At 44.8% G+C, this 16,433-nt stretch overlaps 1 protein-coding gene across 1 annotated transcript; it reads right to left on the reverse strand.

Annotated features, from left to right (window-relative positions):
• Positions 1-246: 246 nt before the first annotated feature.
• On the reverse strand, positions 247-14,688 carry TBL3 (transducin beta like 3). Its single transcript, XM_075830565.1, has 22 exons — positions 14,558-14,688; positions 12,609-12,660; positions 12,435-12,530; positions 12,068-12,115; positions 11,430-11,571; positions 11,148-11,232; positions 10,236-10,406; positions 9,998-10,073; positions 9,819-9,915; positions 7,455-7,663; positions 7,239-7,380; positions 6,262-6,320; positions 6,070-6,176; positions 5,543-5,690; positions 5,181-5,411; positions 4,738-4,808; positions 4,490-4,646; positions 3,710-3,768; positions 3,124-3,227; positions 2,133-2,204; positions 1,314-1,472; positions 247-1,221 (listed from the first exon to the last, which is right to left on the reverse strand). Exons 1-22 carry the CDS (start codon positions 14,587-14,589, stop codon positions 1,061-1,063), a joined length of 2,478 nt encoding a protein of 825 aa, XP_075686680.1. The 5' UTR covers positions 14,590-14,688; the 3' UTR covers positions 247-1,060.
• Between the last annotated feature and the right edge of the window lie 1,745 nt (positions 14,689-16,433).

A 16,433-nucleotide genomic window follows, 5' to 3' on the forward strand; every position in this document is an offset into this window, starting at 1 on the left:
ACCAATGCAACAGCGCCCCCACCGATACTAGATCTGATTCGGGCAAAAACAGTTTTTTTTTGTGTTTTTTGTTTTAAATAAAACATTAAAATAAAGCCACCTACCCCTGAAATCAGCAAATCCACCGGAGAAAGCATACCGGTAAAATGCATAAAATAGGATGCTACCACTCCTCTAAATTACTCATGAACATGCAGAACATGTAGCGACAAACTTTCAAAACCGAATTTTGGAATTACGAAGATCTTTTGAAAGGGCTTTATTATCTTTACATGTGTCACATTGTGCTGTATATCATGGCAACGGGTCCTCTTTGTAAGTAAACGTGCAATTTTCAACACCATATTGCTTTTAGATTAAACATTCTGTGCCGATTCATTTTTTTAATATACCTTTATAACAATTGGAGCTCAGATTTTCTGATACAGAGCTCCAAATCCTCTGCATAGGAAAGATAAGACAAAATTCTGACTGGCTGCAGCCACCACCAGGGGGAGCTAAGGAGCTCTCTATTAGAAAAGCATTTTGAGAACTATAAAGATATAGTATAAAATTAATCAGCAGAGGATTTGGGATCGGTTTTGATAAAAAGGGTGGACATTTACTTTAAAGTTTTCTGCCTCTTGGCTGTTGCTCAGTAGCGTGCAGTACATTACCCATCACCCGCTGGTAGATATGGCGCCCGCAGATCTATAAATGCTGACAATGTACCAAATATGACCGGCTTCTTAAACCTGCCCCTATATTGTTCCCAGTAATAAATTGGTAATCTGTTTTGCTGACTATGTGGCCAAGAGATGGCGAGACTGGAAAACGTCTTTATTATATACTCTGTATATACCCAAAATACATCATCTGTCTGTCCCATAAACGTTCACGGTAAAATGTCTGTAAGAGGCAGCGAGTGGCTCCTGCTCCTCGTTACCAAGAGATCCAAGGGTTAAAAACTGGAGCATCAAGCATCCGGATAACTGGTCCAGGATCCATGCAAGACAGATGAGAAGAACCCTCCGGGTGACCCACCCACGAATGACTAGTCTCTGAATGCCCGATCACGTCCTCAAGCCTTGCCATTCTCTTCTAAGGACCGAGTAAGCCTGGGAATAGGGACGGGCATAGTATTCTTCTCCATCGGTAGATCGCTCAGTCGCATTTGCTGCCACATGAAGTCCACAATCATGGAGGCCTGCAGCAACCTCCCCATCCTCTGCATGTGTCGCTCTGGAGGAATGGAAGAAAACAGGACGTCACGAGAGCGAGTGAGAGGCATTCTCTGCTGGTGTGCGCGGTCTGCGGGTTGTCCGCTTTCTCACCTGTGTAGGGTATGAGCGCCTCAACGTTGCCCCTGATGCCGCTGTACTGCAGCAAACTCTCAGGCGCCTCGTGCATCAGCAGGATGTTCAATACGCTCTGGGCTTCGTGACAGTTGCGCGAGTTGGTGTTCCAGATGCTGCAGTATCTTAAGATGAACTCTGGTGACAGCAAGCGACAGACCGTTCACAATGGGATCACTACCGGATGATATAGTCACGCACACACCAGCTCTACTTCCTCTCATAGGAAGATCTGCAAATAATATGATGTCTCTATATGGACCATTAGGGTCTGGTCTAAGTATGGAGGGGGGATATTTGATCGATTTCCAGTTATTACCCATCCCCCTATTCTTAAAAGGAACAGCACAAGTCTGACAGCTGATCATTGCTATTAATATTCAAGTTTAGCATCGGACGGGGGGGGGGGGGGGGGGGTCGGTTGCTCTCATGCATCGCCATCTTTGATCATTTCTATGGCCAGCTTTTGTCCCACCCTCCTCAAAAGAAAACTCTCCTGGCGGTCAGTGTTCGCTGCAGGGGAAATGTAAAATTACATGGCACCTATTTAAATGAATGGGCACCCACATAATATGTGGCCCTTAAATGCACCAGCAGGGGTCGCTCTATACCCTGGCTAATATAGTGTCATACCAGACGACGGCCGCCCTCTATGAAATTAATTTCCTAACTGGGTGTATGGATATGGGTTGTCCAGATTGGAAAGACAACCAGATTCACGGAGGTTGAGGATATTAGGCCAGAGAACTACTTTACCATCGTTTTCTAGTAACAGGCAGGCCCCTCAGACATGGATACCTTTTTGGTCTTGTCGTAATCTCAGAATATTCTTCTCCAGGTCATCTTTCCCTTGTGGCTCATTCAGGATCGCTGGAACAGAACATATGAGGATTTACCAGGACTAAACACCTAATTATTATTACATCTTAGTAGAAAACATATACTTAAAGGGCCGGTACATCTAAAGTCATCAGCGTTATAAGAGGAGCGGCGTATATCAACCCCAACAATAGAGTAAATGTATCTGGAGGGAGATTTAAGATCAAGAACGAAAAAAAAAAAAAGAAAGGTATATGCAGCAAACCAATAAAGTTATAAGGGATTGTCCAGGATTAGAAAAACATGGCTGTTTTCATCCAGAAACAGCGCCACACCTGTCCATGGGTCGCGTCTGGTATTGCAGCTCAGCTCCATTGAAGTGAATACGGCTGAGTTGCAATACCATCCACAACCTGTGGACAAGTGTGGCGCTGCTTTTATCAGAAAGTAGCCATATTTTTTTTTTTTAACCAGGAATGTCTGATAGGTGTGGGTCTGTGACTAGTGGGGGGGTCTGACCCCAGGGACCCCCACAATCAGCAGAACGAATGGGCCACTCGTATTGGGACTGAGTTGCAGGACCATCTGCAACTGGATAAACCGTGGCCCCTTTCTTTTGCTGACAAGTAGGGGGTCCCAGAAGTCGGACCCCAACCAACTGTATATACCGTCTCTTTTCGGTGCTTTGCACCACTATTTTCATAGCGGTGCCCGCGTTTTTTTCTTCTTTTTGTTCATATGAGTGATCATGGGGCACACGATTTGTTTTCAGACTTCTGGTCTACTCAACCCATTGAAGAAGACTATAGTCAGTCTGTCAGCAGCATGAAATTGCTGATAACAGCAAACAATAGATTGCATTTAACCACAGAGTTTGGGGGCAAGAAAATTGCAGGTTAAGTGCCCCTTCATCTCGGTGCAGGTTTTCAATGGGACTTGGGGGGGTTCAAAATGTCACTTAGCCACCAACCTTTAATGACTCGGAGCACAGTATGGGGCTGGTCTAAGGAGATTGCTAGGCCCAAAGCCTTGAGGAACCTCTTCTCGTGCAGAAGATTTGACAGTTCTTGTTGTCTTAGAGGAGCAAAAGATACAAAAATTATATTAGGGTCTAAGCCGGAACAGAGCCATTAAAGGGGTTATCCAATCGCTAAAAACTGATGACCTATCCTCAGGCTAGGCGATCAATAACGGATCGGTCGGGTCCGACCCCTGCCGATCAGCTGTTTTAGGAGCGCTGCTTCCCCTTCATTTCTTCTCGCTCACTGTGAATCGTTGACACGGATGTAGCGGCGATTCACAGGTATTGCAGTCGTCTTCTTCCATTGAGGAGAAGGGGGGGGGGGGGGGGGGAGGCTGGAATACCGTGAATCGCCGCTACATCCGTGTCGATGAAACCCCCTTCAAAACAGCTGATCGGTGGGGGTCCTGGGAGTTGGACCTTGACCGATCAGCTATTGATGGAATATCCTGAGGAAAGGCCATCAATTTTTAGCGACTGGAAAACCTCTTTAATAGACCTAAATATATTGAACTGATAACATTCTAATACTCACTGCAAGATTCCATTCTCCTGCTTTGCCTGCTCCTCTGCCAACTCCACCTCTGTGACATCCTGCAGAGATCAAACATCGGTGACCACCAGGGATCTCCGTACACAAAATACAGAAACGGCCATATACAAGAAAATATATTCAGCAACCAGTGCGTGCGCCAATAGCCTGTGACCAAGCAATGGCCTCCCAACCAATGAAAACCAGATAGTAAAGGACCAATCCTGTCCTGCAAATGGCACCCAAACAGGGGCGGAGTTTATGGTTATTTGCATGAAAAGAGACATTTCTGGTGCATTTGGGGGATGTTCCCAGCAGAACAGGGCGGGGCTTAAATTGTCCCGTGATTTGGTAGTTAAAGGGGTTTTCCAGATAACAACAGGTCTATGCTCCTTTAAATGTAAAGAGAGTTACTTGCACAAAGATGGCGCTCAGATGCACCATTTGGCCCCGTGCCAGTCATGTAGTCATGGCGCGCCTTTCTTTCAGAGGGCATTCAAATAGGCGGGATTATTGCGATCATAGGGTGTTGCACCAATCATTGAAGGCGTGTTTAGGACAGAGATGTGGAGGACGGGGTCGATACCACCGACTACCTATGAAGAGGCAGAGCTGATGTAATCACATGACGGGCGCTGATAATGGGGCGAAACGGCGCTTCTGACTGCCGGAGCGGCCATCTCTACCTAAGTAAATCTATCTTTACAATTAAAAGGAGCATAAACAGGTCATTAGCCAAACACCCCTTTAAATATTGGCAAATACGGAGGAGCCTCTTCTTACCTTCCACAGAACAATGCTGGAATCTGCCGATCCGGTAACCACGGCGCTGTCCAGTTTGTTGCTATGGAGCCCCCAGACTTTGTCCTCGTGATTGTCCAGTGTCTTGATGCACTCATTGGTTTTAATGGTCCAAAGCTTCAGCAGGCCGTCAGAACCACTGAACACGATAAGAACAGCAAAGGGTTAAAGAGGAGGTAAGGAAATACGGACGGCGCAGCGTGATCGGGATGAGACGGGTCAGGAGGTACCTGGTCAGTAGCTGGGTGCCACGACTCACAAATATAACCTTCAGTACAGAGGCGTCGTGACCCTCAAATGTCTGCAGGAGCGAAAGAAGAGAAAATGTAACAAGCAGGACATTCACGTAGAGCTCCGTGTATAGAACTGGGTTATGTACTGTGCTCCGGTCCTGTTGGGAGTTGTAGTGCTTTATTTATAGTATAATAGTATTGTATATTGGGCACGTCCACTGGTTGGTTCATGTTGGGAGGTGTAGTGCTCTATGTATAGGTTATAAGATACCAATTCTGGTCATGTACAGCGATCGGCCATTGTTGGGGGTTGTAGTGTTCTATGTATAGAGTATAATGGAATTTTATTATCATCATGTCCAGTGTTCGGGTTGTGTTGGGGGTTGTAGTGTTCTATCGTAGAATTGTATTATGGTCATGTCCAGAAATAACAAAATTACCTTCAAGCAGCTAAAGTCTCGAAGACCCCAGAGTTTGAGGGTTCCATCTGCAGATGAAGTGGCTACAACTTGGTCTACGGGTGAGAACTGCACACACCACACTCCTCGCTTGTGTCCTCGTAAGACGCCGACCAGGGAGAGGTCGTCCGATGACCACAGCTTGGCTGTTCTGTCCTGAGACCCGGACACGATCAGTTTGTCATTGGGAGATACAGCCACACTGTTAATATCCTGTGTACAGAGAACGTGGTGAAGATCACGGACACCGAATACCTACAGAGAACTCTCCCAACGCCTTCATGTGGACGGAGAGACCTGTAATAGCCGTATAATCCGCACCCACTGATGGTCCACACTCTTACCTTATCATGTCCCTGCTCGGTCACGCTAGCGTATAAACTCTCTAGTTTGGAAGTCTGGTCTTTGGATGCTTTGGAGATGGACTCGGGAAGTGTCCAGATCTTTAAGGTTAAATCTTGGCTGCCGCTCACAACAAAGGAACCCTTCAATCTGAAAGAAATAAGACAAAAGATGGAGACGCCGCCTGTATATCCATCTCATGAACCCCCTGTCTGCTAGACGGTGAAAGAATGATTGGAAAGGTTACACTTTACCCAGACCAAGTCTTTGTCTCCCTAGAGATAAGCGGCGTCAGAAGTGTCTGGGAGCCACTTATTCATAATTCTTATTGAAATAAACTTGCAGAGCTGGACGTGTAGATGTATGAAGGATTCAAAAGACAGTTTTCATATGTCAATGATCACCTAAAAGAGTGTGTGTGTGTGTGTGTGTGTGTGTGTGTGTGTGTGTGTGTGTGTGTATATATATACATACACACACACACACACACACACACACACACACACACACATAGCTAATTTTTATATACCTTGAACATGCTATCGCCCCAACACCATTGGTGTGACCTCCGCCCATGGCTGCACAAGCCACCTTTCCTGTGTTTTTATCCATCTTCCATATTCTGACCGTTCGATCCTATAGAAAGCGCAGAAAACAAAAAAACGTTAGCAAAACAGAGAGATAACTATTATACACACATTTTTGCATCTTCGTTCTATACCTTGGCACAGCTGGCAAACGCGAGGCCTTTCTTAAAGACGTCCAGGGCAAGAACAGTCTCTGAAACGTGAGAGATCATAAATGGGGATCGCTGAGCATGCTGAGAGTGGTGCACACATACAGAGAAACACACTGAAATACTGCCCCTTGTGGCGAACATCAGTATTGCTCAAGGAATTTTAAAGAATAATTTACATTTGTATTTTTTTGCAACCAGGTTTTTATTGCTCCACTGCATATGAAGTACAAAAATGAAGCAACTTTGCAAATAGTCTAGATGAAATGTCTAACATTTTACGTATACAGCTCCTATGAAGACCTATGTGTCCTAAGGTTACTCCCTTCCATCTACCCCCCTCTCTGTAGGTTAGTAAGAATAGAGCGTATAGGGAGTAGTGACAGATGACTACAGCATCAGACTACACAGGGTCGGTTTGTAGTCTGTAACCATGTCGACACATAGGTCTGCATAGGAGCTGTATACTCCAAACAGAGGGATATTTTCTATGCAAGACTTTTAACAAATTTCATTTATTTCTTTTTTTATTTTAGATACACTGGAGCAATAAAAAATAAATTGCAAAAGTGTACATACCCGTTAAAAGCGCAAATCCAACAGGCGAGTATGTTTGCCAGCTGTATGCGATAACGTGACATCACTCATTTGTGGCAGTCAATCGCTTCCGTACGGCGCGACATACGCAAGGCCAAACAATCTCAGTTGCAGGCCTCGAGTGGCCGCCATGATCATGAGTCACCACCATCATCACAGACAGCTGGCTAACAAAAAGGAGCGTTGGTGCGGGACACTGCAGAATTAAGAAGTATAACCGTGCAAACGTTGCTGTTGCCTATGGCAACCGGATTCCCACTGTCTAAGAGAACGTAACTAAACGCAAGTGGTTGCCATGGGTGACCACGCAAATTTCTTTCCTGCATTGTCCTTTGCCAGACAGAACACATTGGGCACCACTTTACCTGTGTGGCCGTACAGGATCTGACAATTAGACGTCGCCAGCTCAAAGACTTTCAGCTGTGGACTGTTTGTAGCTACGACAATATGAGAGTCGGACGGACCCAAGAATTTCACATCCAGAATCTCATCGTTATATCCTGCAAACTGAGGAGGTGAGTGTTACGAGGAGGCCGAGGACTGTGGGAATTCAGGAGCTGGAATGGAACGTATGGACTCACCTGTTTCTTCAGCTCCAAATTGTGGAGATCATACATGATAATGCTGTGTTCTGCGTTCACCGTGACAATCTCCTCCTGGTTAGGAAGAAGCAGGCAGTGGGTCAGACGGTGCTCATCCCGCTCTTCTTCCGAGGCTTGCTGACTGGTATGGGGCAATGATTGCGTATATAAACACCTTGAGGTGGCTGCGTCCCATACCCGCAGTATGCCTGAGGACAAGAAAACACTGAATCTACGATGGCAGTGTGAATAGACTTACATCTGCTGGAACCAATCATAACTGTGTACACACATTACTTATCCTGTACTGATCCGGAGTTACATTCTGTATTATACTCCAGAGCTGCACTCACTATTTTGCTGGTGGAGTCACTGTGTACATACATTACATTACTTATCCTGTACTGATCCTGAGTTACATCCTGTATTATACTCCAGAGCTGTACTCACTATTCTGCTGGTGGAGTCACTGTGTACATACATTACATTACATATCCTGTACTGATCCTGAGTTATATCCTGTATTATACTCCAGAGCTGTAATCACTATTCTGCTGGTGGAGTCACTGTGTACATACATTACATTACTTATCCTGTACTGATCCTGAGTTATATCCTGTATTATACTCCAGAGCTGTAATCACTATTCTGCTGGTGGAGTCACTGTGTACATACATTACATTACTTATCCTGTACTGATCCTGAGTTATATCCTGTATTATACTCCAGAGCTGTAATCACTATTCTGCTGGTGGAGTCACTGTGTACATACATTACATTACTTATCCTGTACTGATCCTGAGTTATATCCTGTATTATACTCCAGAGCTGCACTCACTATACTGCTGGTGGAGTCACTGTGTACATACATTACATTACTTATCCTATAGTGATCCTGAGTTACATCCAGTATTATACTCCAGAGCTGCACTCACAATTCTGCTGGTGGTGTCACTGTGTACATACATTACATTACTTATCCTGTACTGATCCTGAGTTACATCCTGTATTATACTCCAGAGCTGCACTCACAATTCTGCTGGTGGAGTCACTGTGTACATATATTACATTACTTATCCTGTACTGATCCTGAGTTACATCCTGTATTACAATAAATACAATGGAGCGGACCTAAATAGTTGGTGGGCGTGAAACAGTTAAATTCAAAAAAAGGCTGCCTGCCGGCAGAGAAGAGCCCTGTTTTCCAACTATTATTTAAAGAGTAAAAATAAAAAAGTCTTTATTCGATTTGCAACAAGGCCAGACTACATGAAATTTAAAAGTTAATGTCCATTTCTGACAGCAATTAGCACAGTGCCAGACGTGAGAGCTCTGTCTAGAAAGGGTTAAGTACCACAGCTACAGAGCGCTACATACAGTTGGTTATTAGTTAGATTCAAAGATGTCAATAGGACAATTATTAAAATACTCCAGAGCTGCACTCACTATTCTGCTGATGGAGTCACTGTGTACATACATTACATTACTTATCCTGTACTGATCCTGAGTTACATCCTGTATTATACTCCAGAGCTGCACTCACTCTCCTGCTGGTGGAGTCACTGTGTACATACATTACTTATCCTGAGTTACATCCTGTATTATACTCCAGAGCTGCACTCACTATTCTACTGGTGGAGTCACTGTGTACATACATTACATTACTTATCCTGTACTGATCCTGAGTTACATCCTGTATTATACTCCAGAGCTGCACTCACTCTTCTGCTGGTGGAGTCACTGTGTACATACATTACTTATCCTGAGTTACATCCTGTATTATACGCCAGAGCTGCACTCACTATTCTGCTGGTGAAGTCACGGTGTACATACATTACATTACTTATCCTGTATTATACTCCAGAGCTGCACTCACTATTCTGCTGGTGGAGTCACTGTGTACATACATTACTTATCCTGTACTGATCCTGAGTTACAACCTGTATTATACTCCAGAGCTGCACTCACTATTCTGCTGGTAATTATTGGAAAGAGTCAGCAAACTTGTCGTCAGGCACACCCCTAGCAGCTTAGCGAAGTTCCTATAATTCAGTTAGCTTCTCCTACATAAAATGTGTGAAGACGACACTTCCCAGAAAACAAGTCACCAGAGTAAACGGTACATAGACTAAACAAGCAGGGAATGCAAAGAGATCTCTGCTTTGAAGCCTGGAGAATTGTGAATACAGCTCTGGAGTATAATACAGGCTGAAACTGAAGATCAGAACGATATCTGGGGCCCATAATGGCGGACCACATTCCGTTTCCCCCGAATGCCCTAATAAAGCAACTGACTATGGGTTTTCTAAACCAGACAATCCCTTTAAGTCCATGGCCATGTTTAGTTATAGAGCATAGTCTCACCTTTACTGCCGGCTGTTATGAAGAGTACAGAATCTGTGTCCTGATCTCTGCCGATCAGATTGGGTAAATTGGGGAGAAGCAGCACAACTTCCACACACTGTCAGAAAAATAAAAAAAGACAACATATATCTAATAGATGTAACGTCCACGGTCACAGTCAGCGCCGGAGGATCACTCACCTCGTATATTGGAACCGTCTTCTTAGGAGTCATGGTCACCAGATCCCACACGGTGCAGATCTTATCCCGCCCCGAGCTGTAAACCAGAGAGCACATTACTACATCACGAGTCCATTAATCTGACATTCATAACGACAGGTGCCGGATTATCAGCGGTACATGCGCCATCTTTTTTGCTATACTAGTTTTAATAAGAACCTATGAAATCCTGGTATATTTCTTCATTGAGATCACTCACCTGATCATGGTGTCTCCATCGGGGGAGAAGCACAGGGAGGTGATGGCGCTATAGTGAGTCTCCAAGATACAAAGACACTTGCTGGATGTCAGATCCCAGATACGGATTGAATAATCCATCGAGGAGGAGAAGAGCTGCAGCCGGGACATGTCAGGATGGAAATGCACTAGACTAGAAAGAGAGAAGAGGGACGGTAAGAAACGGAGGGGTGGGGGAGGGGACCACACAAGACATAAAACGAGCAACTTTTTCCTTCAACGTCTATGGAGGTGGCATCCCTGTCACTCTGTCTTGCCGCTATTGTACGACACGTCTATGTCACGTTATCTCACTATTCATTGCATATGCACTTGAATGGGGCGGAGACGCAATACCAAACACAGCCAAGGAGTGGCGCTGAAATCTGACAACTCCGTTTAGAACTGCATGATCTAAACCACAAGCAGAACTATTTTGCTGCCGCTATAGCGATGCTTGTTCAAGATGGCGCACATGGGACAACAAAATACTTAAAGGGGTTCTCCGCTTCGGACAATCCCTACTTGTTAGAAGGATTCCTTGACAATAAGCTGATGACAAAGTGTCCCCCACCTGGGACCTGAAGCGATCAGCTGTAATCTGTGAGGAATCCTGGCAGTAAGCGTTCTGTTTCCCTGCAGCGCCACCACAGGAGAAATTAAGCATTACACAGTGTCCATTCATATCAACGTGTTGCCTGTGTAATACAGGACAGGTCCCCCAGAGATGCTCTTTGCAGCCGTTCTCAACTCTGTTCAAGAGATGAGGGTCCTGAACAGAGGACCCCCCTCTATTAACTCAGAATTCCCTATTAGGGTGTATGGAAATGGGATTTTTCGGAATTGGACAATCCCTTTAACAGCAGTGTGCCCAAACTGGCCCCTTAAAACTTACTGGACCACGCCAGAGGACCCCTTCAGGTTATGGGTACAGTACTGTTTGACCACATCCCAGATCTTGATCGTGCTGTCACAGCCACCTATAGGTAGAGAACCACAGTACAGTTATCTTTCAAGATATAGTTACACAGAGTCAATAGGCCACCAGCTCAGCCGTCATAAATATGTAGTGAGAATAATACACACAAAACCAAAAGTTAAAAGGAACACAACATAAAAGACTTCCCAGTTTAAATCAACGTAAAATTATAAACATCTATGTAAATACGGGGCTCACCTGTAGCCAGCAAGGTGGAGGTAGAGTCGAAGGTCATGCTGGAGACTGGCGCAGTGTGGATGGCCTTCCATGTCCGAGTGCACGTGCCCTCCTGCCACTGCCATTGTTTAAGTAGCAGAGCGCGGCTGCTCGTTACTAGAATCTGCAGGGAAAACATTACAATATAATGACTTAAAGGGTACGTCCACCTTTGCAATATTTTTTTTATTTTATTGCCTCAAAAAAAAAAAAAAAAAAAGAAGCAATTTGGGTTACAAATCTCCTACCGTTGTGTCTACAGTTCATATGCAAACCGAGGTGTCTCCATGGTAACAGACTACAAACAAACTCTGTGTAGTCTGATCCTGCAGTCACATCCATATGTCCAATACTTCTTGCTAACCTCCTGAAAGTACGACTGCAGGACCAGACTACAGAGAGTTGGTATGTAGTCAGTAACCATGGAGACACATAGGTCTGCACAGAAGCTGTATACACAAGACGGTAGGAGAAGCTTCATCAAGACTATTTGAAAAGTTGCTTCATTTTTTTTTAATTGTAAATGCATTGAAGCAATAAAAAAAATAAAAAAAAATTCATCTCTGATAGAAACTGGAGGTTTAGATCATAGAAGAGGCTCCTGGATATTATATATTTACCTCGTCATCGGGGCTGAGTACGAAACACGTGATGACCTCCTGATCATCCTAGAAGAAAATGATAAGAGTTCAGTATTTACAGAGGCCATTGTTTCTATAGGGGTTGTAAAGCTTAATAAAATAGCACTCCAGACGATAGTCAGGCACGGGCATGACCAGGAGGTAAAGAAAGGTCCATTATATAACATGAGAGAGCTCCCCCTCCTGGACGTGCTCTTGAACAGCAGCCTTATTGCCCCTTGGAGGCCCCAGTTAGCACAGAAAGGCAGAATTACGAAGGGGTGTAAATCAGAAAGCTGTAACCCATCCCCATTACAATTACATGACAGCGTTTTTAGGACCGTGCATGTCCCTTTTATATCCTTACCTGTTCTATGGTCCGAGTTATGGCGCCGGTGGCGATCTCTAGGATATTCAGCTTATTACCACATATACATATTAGATGTGTCCCATCCTTATTGATCTGTCGGGGAGAAAAAAAAACATCATCATCAGGTCCCAATATCATCAAAGGTTACATACTTAAAAATCTGATGAATACCTGAACTTTTCCTCCTTTATAGAACGGATCAATTTTTTTCTCCACAGCGTAACTAGAAAATACAAACAATGGATAAAAAAATCCTGCAAAATCATCATCAAAAGGGTTCCTATCATAGACTTCTGGCATATCAGGACCCCCACCAGTCGTCACCAGGACCCCCACTAATACCAAGAATTGGGGCAATTTGTACATACGTTACTTATCTTATTCTGATCCTAAATTACATCCTGTAGTGTACTCCAGAGCTGCACTCACTATTCTGCTGGTGGAGTCACTGTACACATACATTACTTATCCTGTACTGATCCTGAGTTACATCCTGTATTATACTCCAGAGCTGCACTCACTATTCTGCTGGTGGAGTCACTGTGTACATACATTACATTACTTATCCTGTACTGATCCTGAGTTATATCCTGTATTATACTCCAGAGCTGCACTCACTATTCTGCTGGTGGAGTCACTGTGTACATACATTACATTACTTATCCTGTACTGATCCTGAGTTACATCCTGTATTATACTCCAGAGCTGCAATCACTATTCTGCTGGTGGAGTCACTGTGTACATACATTACATTACTTATCCTGTACTGATCCTGAGTTATATCCTGTATTATACACCAGAGCTGCACTCACTATTCTGCTGGTGGAGTCACTGTGTACATACATTACATTACTTATCCTGTACTGATCCTGAGTTATATCCTGTATTATACTCCAGAGCTGCACTCACTATTCTGCTGGTGGAGTCACTGTGTACATACATTACATATCTGTACTGATCCTGAGTTATATCCTGTATTATACTCCAGAGCTGCACTCACTATTCTGCTGGTGGAGTCACTGTGTACATACATTACATTACTTATCCTGTACTGATCCTGAGTTACATCCTGTATTATACTCCAGAGCTGCACTCGCTATTCTGCTGGTGGAGTCACTGTGTACATACATTACATATCTGTACTGATCCTGAGTTATATCCTGTATTATACTCCAGAGCTGCACTCACTATTCTGCTGGTGGAGTCACTGTGTACATACATTACATTACTTATCCTGTACTGATCCTGAGTTACATCCTGTATTATACTCCAGAGCTGCACTCGCTATTCTGCTGGTGGAGTCACTGTGTACATACATTACTTATCCTGTACTGATCCTGAGTTACATCCTGTATTATACTCCAGAGCTGCAATCACTATTCTGCTGGTGGAGTCACTGTGTACATACATTACATTACTTATCCTGTACTGATCCTGAGTTATATCCTGTATTATACTCCAGAGCTGCACTCGCTATTCTGCTGGTGGAGTCACTGTGTTCATACATTACATCAGAGGGATGTGGCCGTACATGCATCTAACAGGAGATGGAGGACCCACCGATCATTAGAACGGGGTCCAAACCCCGCCCCCGTTCTCACTCACTGCAAAACTGCAGAGCTGAGAACTTTGAATGGAGTGGAATCAGCTGATCATCGGGGGTGACCTATTTAGAAAGAGACAGAGCCCCTTTCATTGCTTACATCCAGGAGCTAAAAACACATCCTGATAATGTCCTGCTCACACAGCTGTAGGGATTACCAGGAGCTCCAATACACTGTAAGGAGCCCTGCACCTACGTGAGCATCTCATTAGGATGGATGTTCAGCCTCTGCATATAACTAATGAATGTTTCTATTCTGTGAAAGCAAGTAGAGACCTTGACAATTGGTGAGGGAGGGATAGATGCACAAAGTATATGAGAAAGTTGTAAACTTTTTAATTTTACAATGATTTACATAAAACCCCTTTAATGTTACATATGTGTAGAGAATGCAGACTGCAGCATGGGCCCTCTTAACTGTCATGGTATAGCTGGGACTTGTAGTACTACACACATGATGTACAGACATATTTCAGGATTTAATAAAAAGAAGACAACTTTCCCTCCTCTCTCTTACTTGGTCTTGAATTGTACACCGGAGGACGCCATGTTCTTCTATCCGGTCCTCCCGCTGATCAGAACCATCCACTCCACACACACGCGGACAGCAACATCACATGCGTTCCGTACAGTACACTTCCGGCGCCATCATTCTACGTCATCCAAGGCGCAGGAAGTACCGTGGTCGCCATCTTGCTGCTCCTAAAATAACGTTGCTGCATGATGTGAATGTGTTCGTTAGGGTGAGATGGTTGAATCGGTCCAGTAAAGGGCAGTTCTGTAATTTTATAGACTGTTCAACATCAAATCCATAGCAGCCATTTCCCCCCATGGATACCTCAGTATAGCTGGTGTGTAAGACCATAGTTTATTATAATGTACTGTCCTTATAGCACCACCCTCACCACGGTACTGACAAAAAAATAATAATCATGTAATAATTTTCCAATATCTTACTATAGTGTTCTTGAACCTGTGGTCTCCAGCTTTTGCAAAACTACAACTCCCAGCATGCGCTGTCAAAATGAGCAGCTTCTAGCAAGTTGCAGCTCTTTGTTCTGGCAATCTTAAAGATACCCGGCATATATCCATACCAAATATAACCCCCATAGTCCGGCTCATTGACCTATTTTGGGTGTCTTCTGAGCGGAGGCGTAGCTAAGGGTGGGGGGTGGCACTGCGATGGTAGAGGCCATGGGCGATTCCCAGCGGTGGCATGTACCGGATTCAACTATCTGCGTCCTCAAGACGCCAGCTGGGGGCATTATACTGTGGGTATTATACTGTGTGGAGGCATCTATGGGGGCATTGTACTGTATGGGGGCATCTATGGGGACATTATGTTGTGTGGGCACCTATTGGGTTGAGGCCAACTCAGATGTGGATCGCTCCCCTGTGCTAAACCTCTAGGTACAACACAGAGACTTGAGCATGGTTAAATAGAGGGGAAATCAACAGGTATAATAAATGTCTGAATGGTGAGGGAACAACTACTGGAGCCCCCACTAATCCATAGAACAGGGTGGTCTAGTCCCCCGTACCCAGGGGTGGGATCCGGCTGGTTTGCCCCGGTTGTTAAAATTACAGCTGGTTCAGAGAAGCGGGGTGAAGTTGGAGCCCCAAGATGCAGATACAGTTCAATCCAATGCTGGAATCGGGGAGCTGACAGCTCCTTGCTCCAGCATTCACTATGTACTGCCGGTCGTGAGCAGCTCTGCGCAGACATCCGCGAAGTAGTAACGTCATTGCGCCTGTCTCTGCCAAGGCAGACACTACACAGACTAGAGGAGCAGCGGGATCTCCTCCACTCGTCGTGGGAACAGGGATAGGTGAATATTTTTTTTTATTATTAGGCAATATGGGGGCACTACACAGGGCATGGGGGGCCGCTTTGGAGCATTACTGTATGGGGGCAGCTATAGGGCATTGTACTGTGGAGGGCCCAATGGGTTGTTTCACCCTCCCCCTGTGCTAAACCCCTAGCTACGCCTCCCTATGACCCGCTGTCCGGGATTCATTAACGCCGTCCCATAGTCCAGGCCCTCAGACAACAGAACTGTCGTAGATCACTTCCCCCAATCTCTGATTGTAGTGACTGGCACAGGTGATGCCTACATCCAAGTGGCTGCTGATTGGCTGCACATATGTGCGTTGCTGATAGAGGAAATATTGCTGTATTATAGGGCACTGTAAACATGATTACTGTATGGGACAGTTGTCCCGCAGGGAGGCAGGGACTCCTAGCGTCGTACATAACTATGCCCGGCTCCCTGCACTGTGTTCGGTCCGGTACTTGCGGCCGAAATACGTCCGTCAATTACGGACGTAATGACCTCGTGTGAACATACCCTAAGACCTGTAGGAAGTCTGGGTGAGAAAAACGCAAAAGGCTG

Source organism: Rhinoderma darwinii, chromosome 6, assembly GCF_050947455.1.
Source record: "Rhinoderma darwinii isolate aRhiDar2 chromosome 6, aRhiDar2.hap1, whole genome shotgun sequence".
NCBI lineage: Eukaryota > Metazoa > Chordata > Amphibia > Anura > Rhinodermatidae > Rhinoderma > Rhinoderma darwinii.

What these genes read in the sequence shown, in the direction of transcription:
- TBL3 (XM_075830565.1), bottom strand. Translation starts at nt 14,589, where the DNA reads ATGGCGTCCTCCGGTGTACAATTCAAGACCAA. An exon ending in CAGGAGAATGGAATCTTGCA is followed by an intron (nt 3,228 to 3,709) that starts GTGAGTATTAGA and finishes TGCTCCTCTAAG; the next exon opens with ACAACAAGAACTGTCAAATC. An exon ending in GGCGCTCATACCCTACACAG is followed by an intron (nt 1,222 to 1,313) that starts GTGAGAAAGCGG and finishes CCATTCCTCCAG; the next exon opens with AGCGACACATGCAGAGGATG.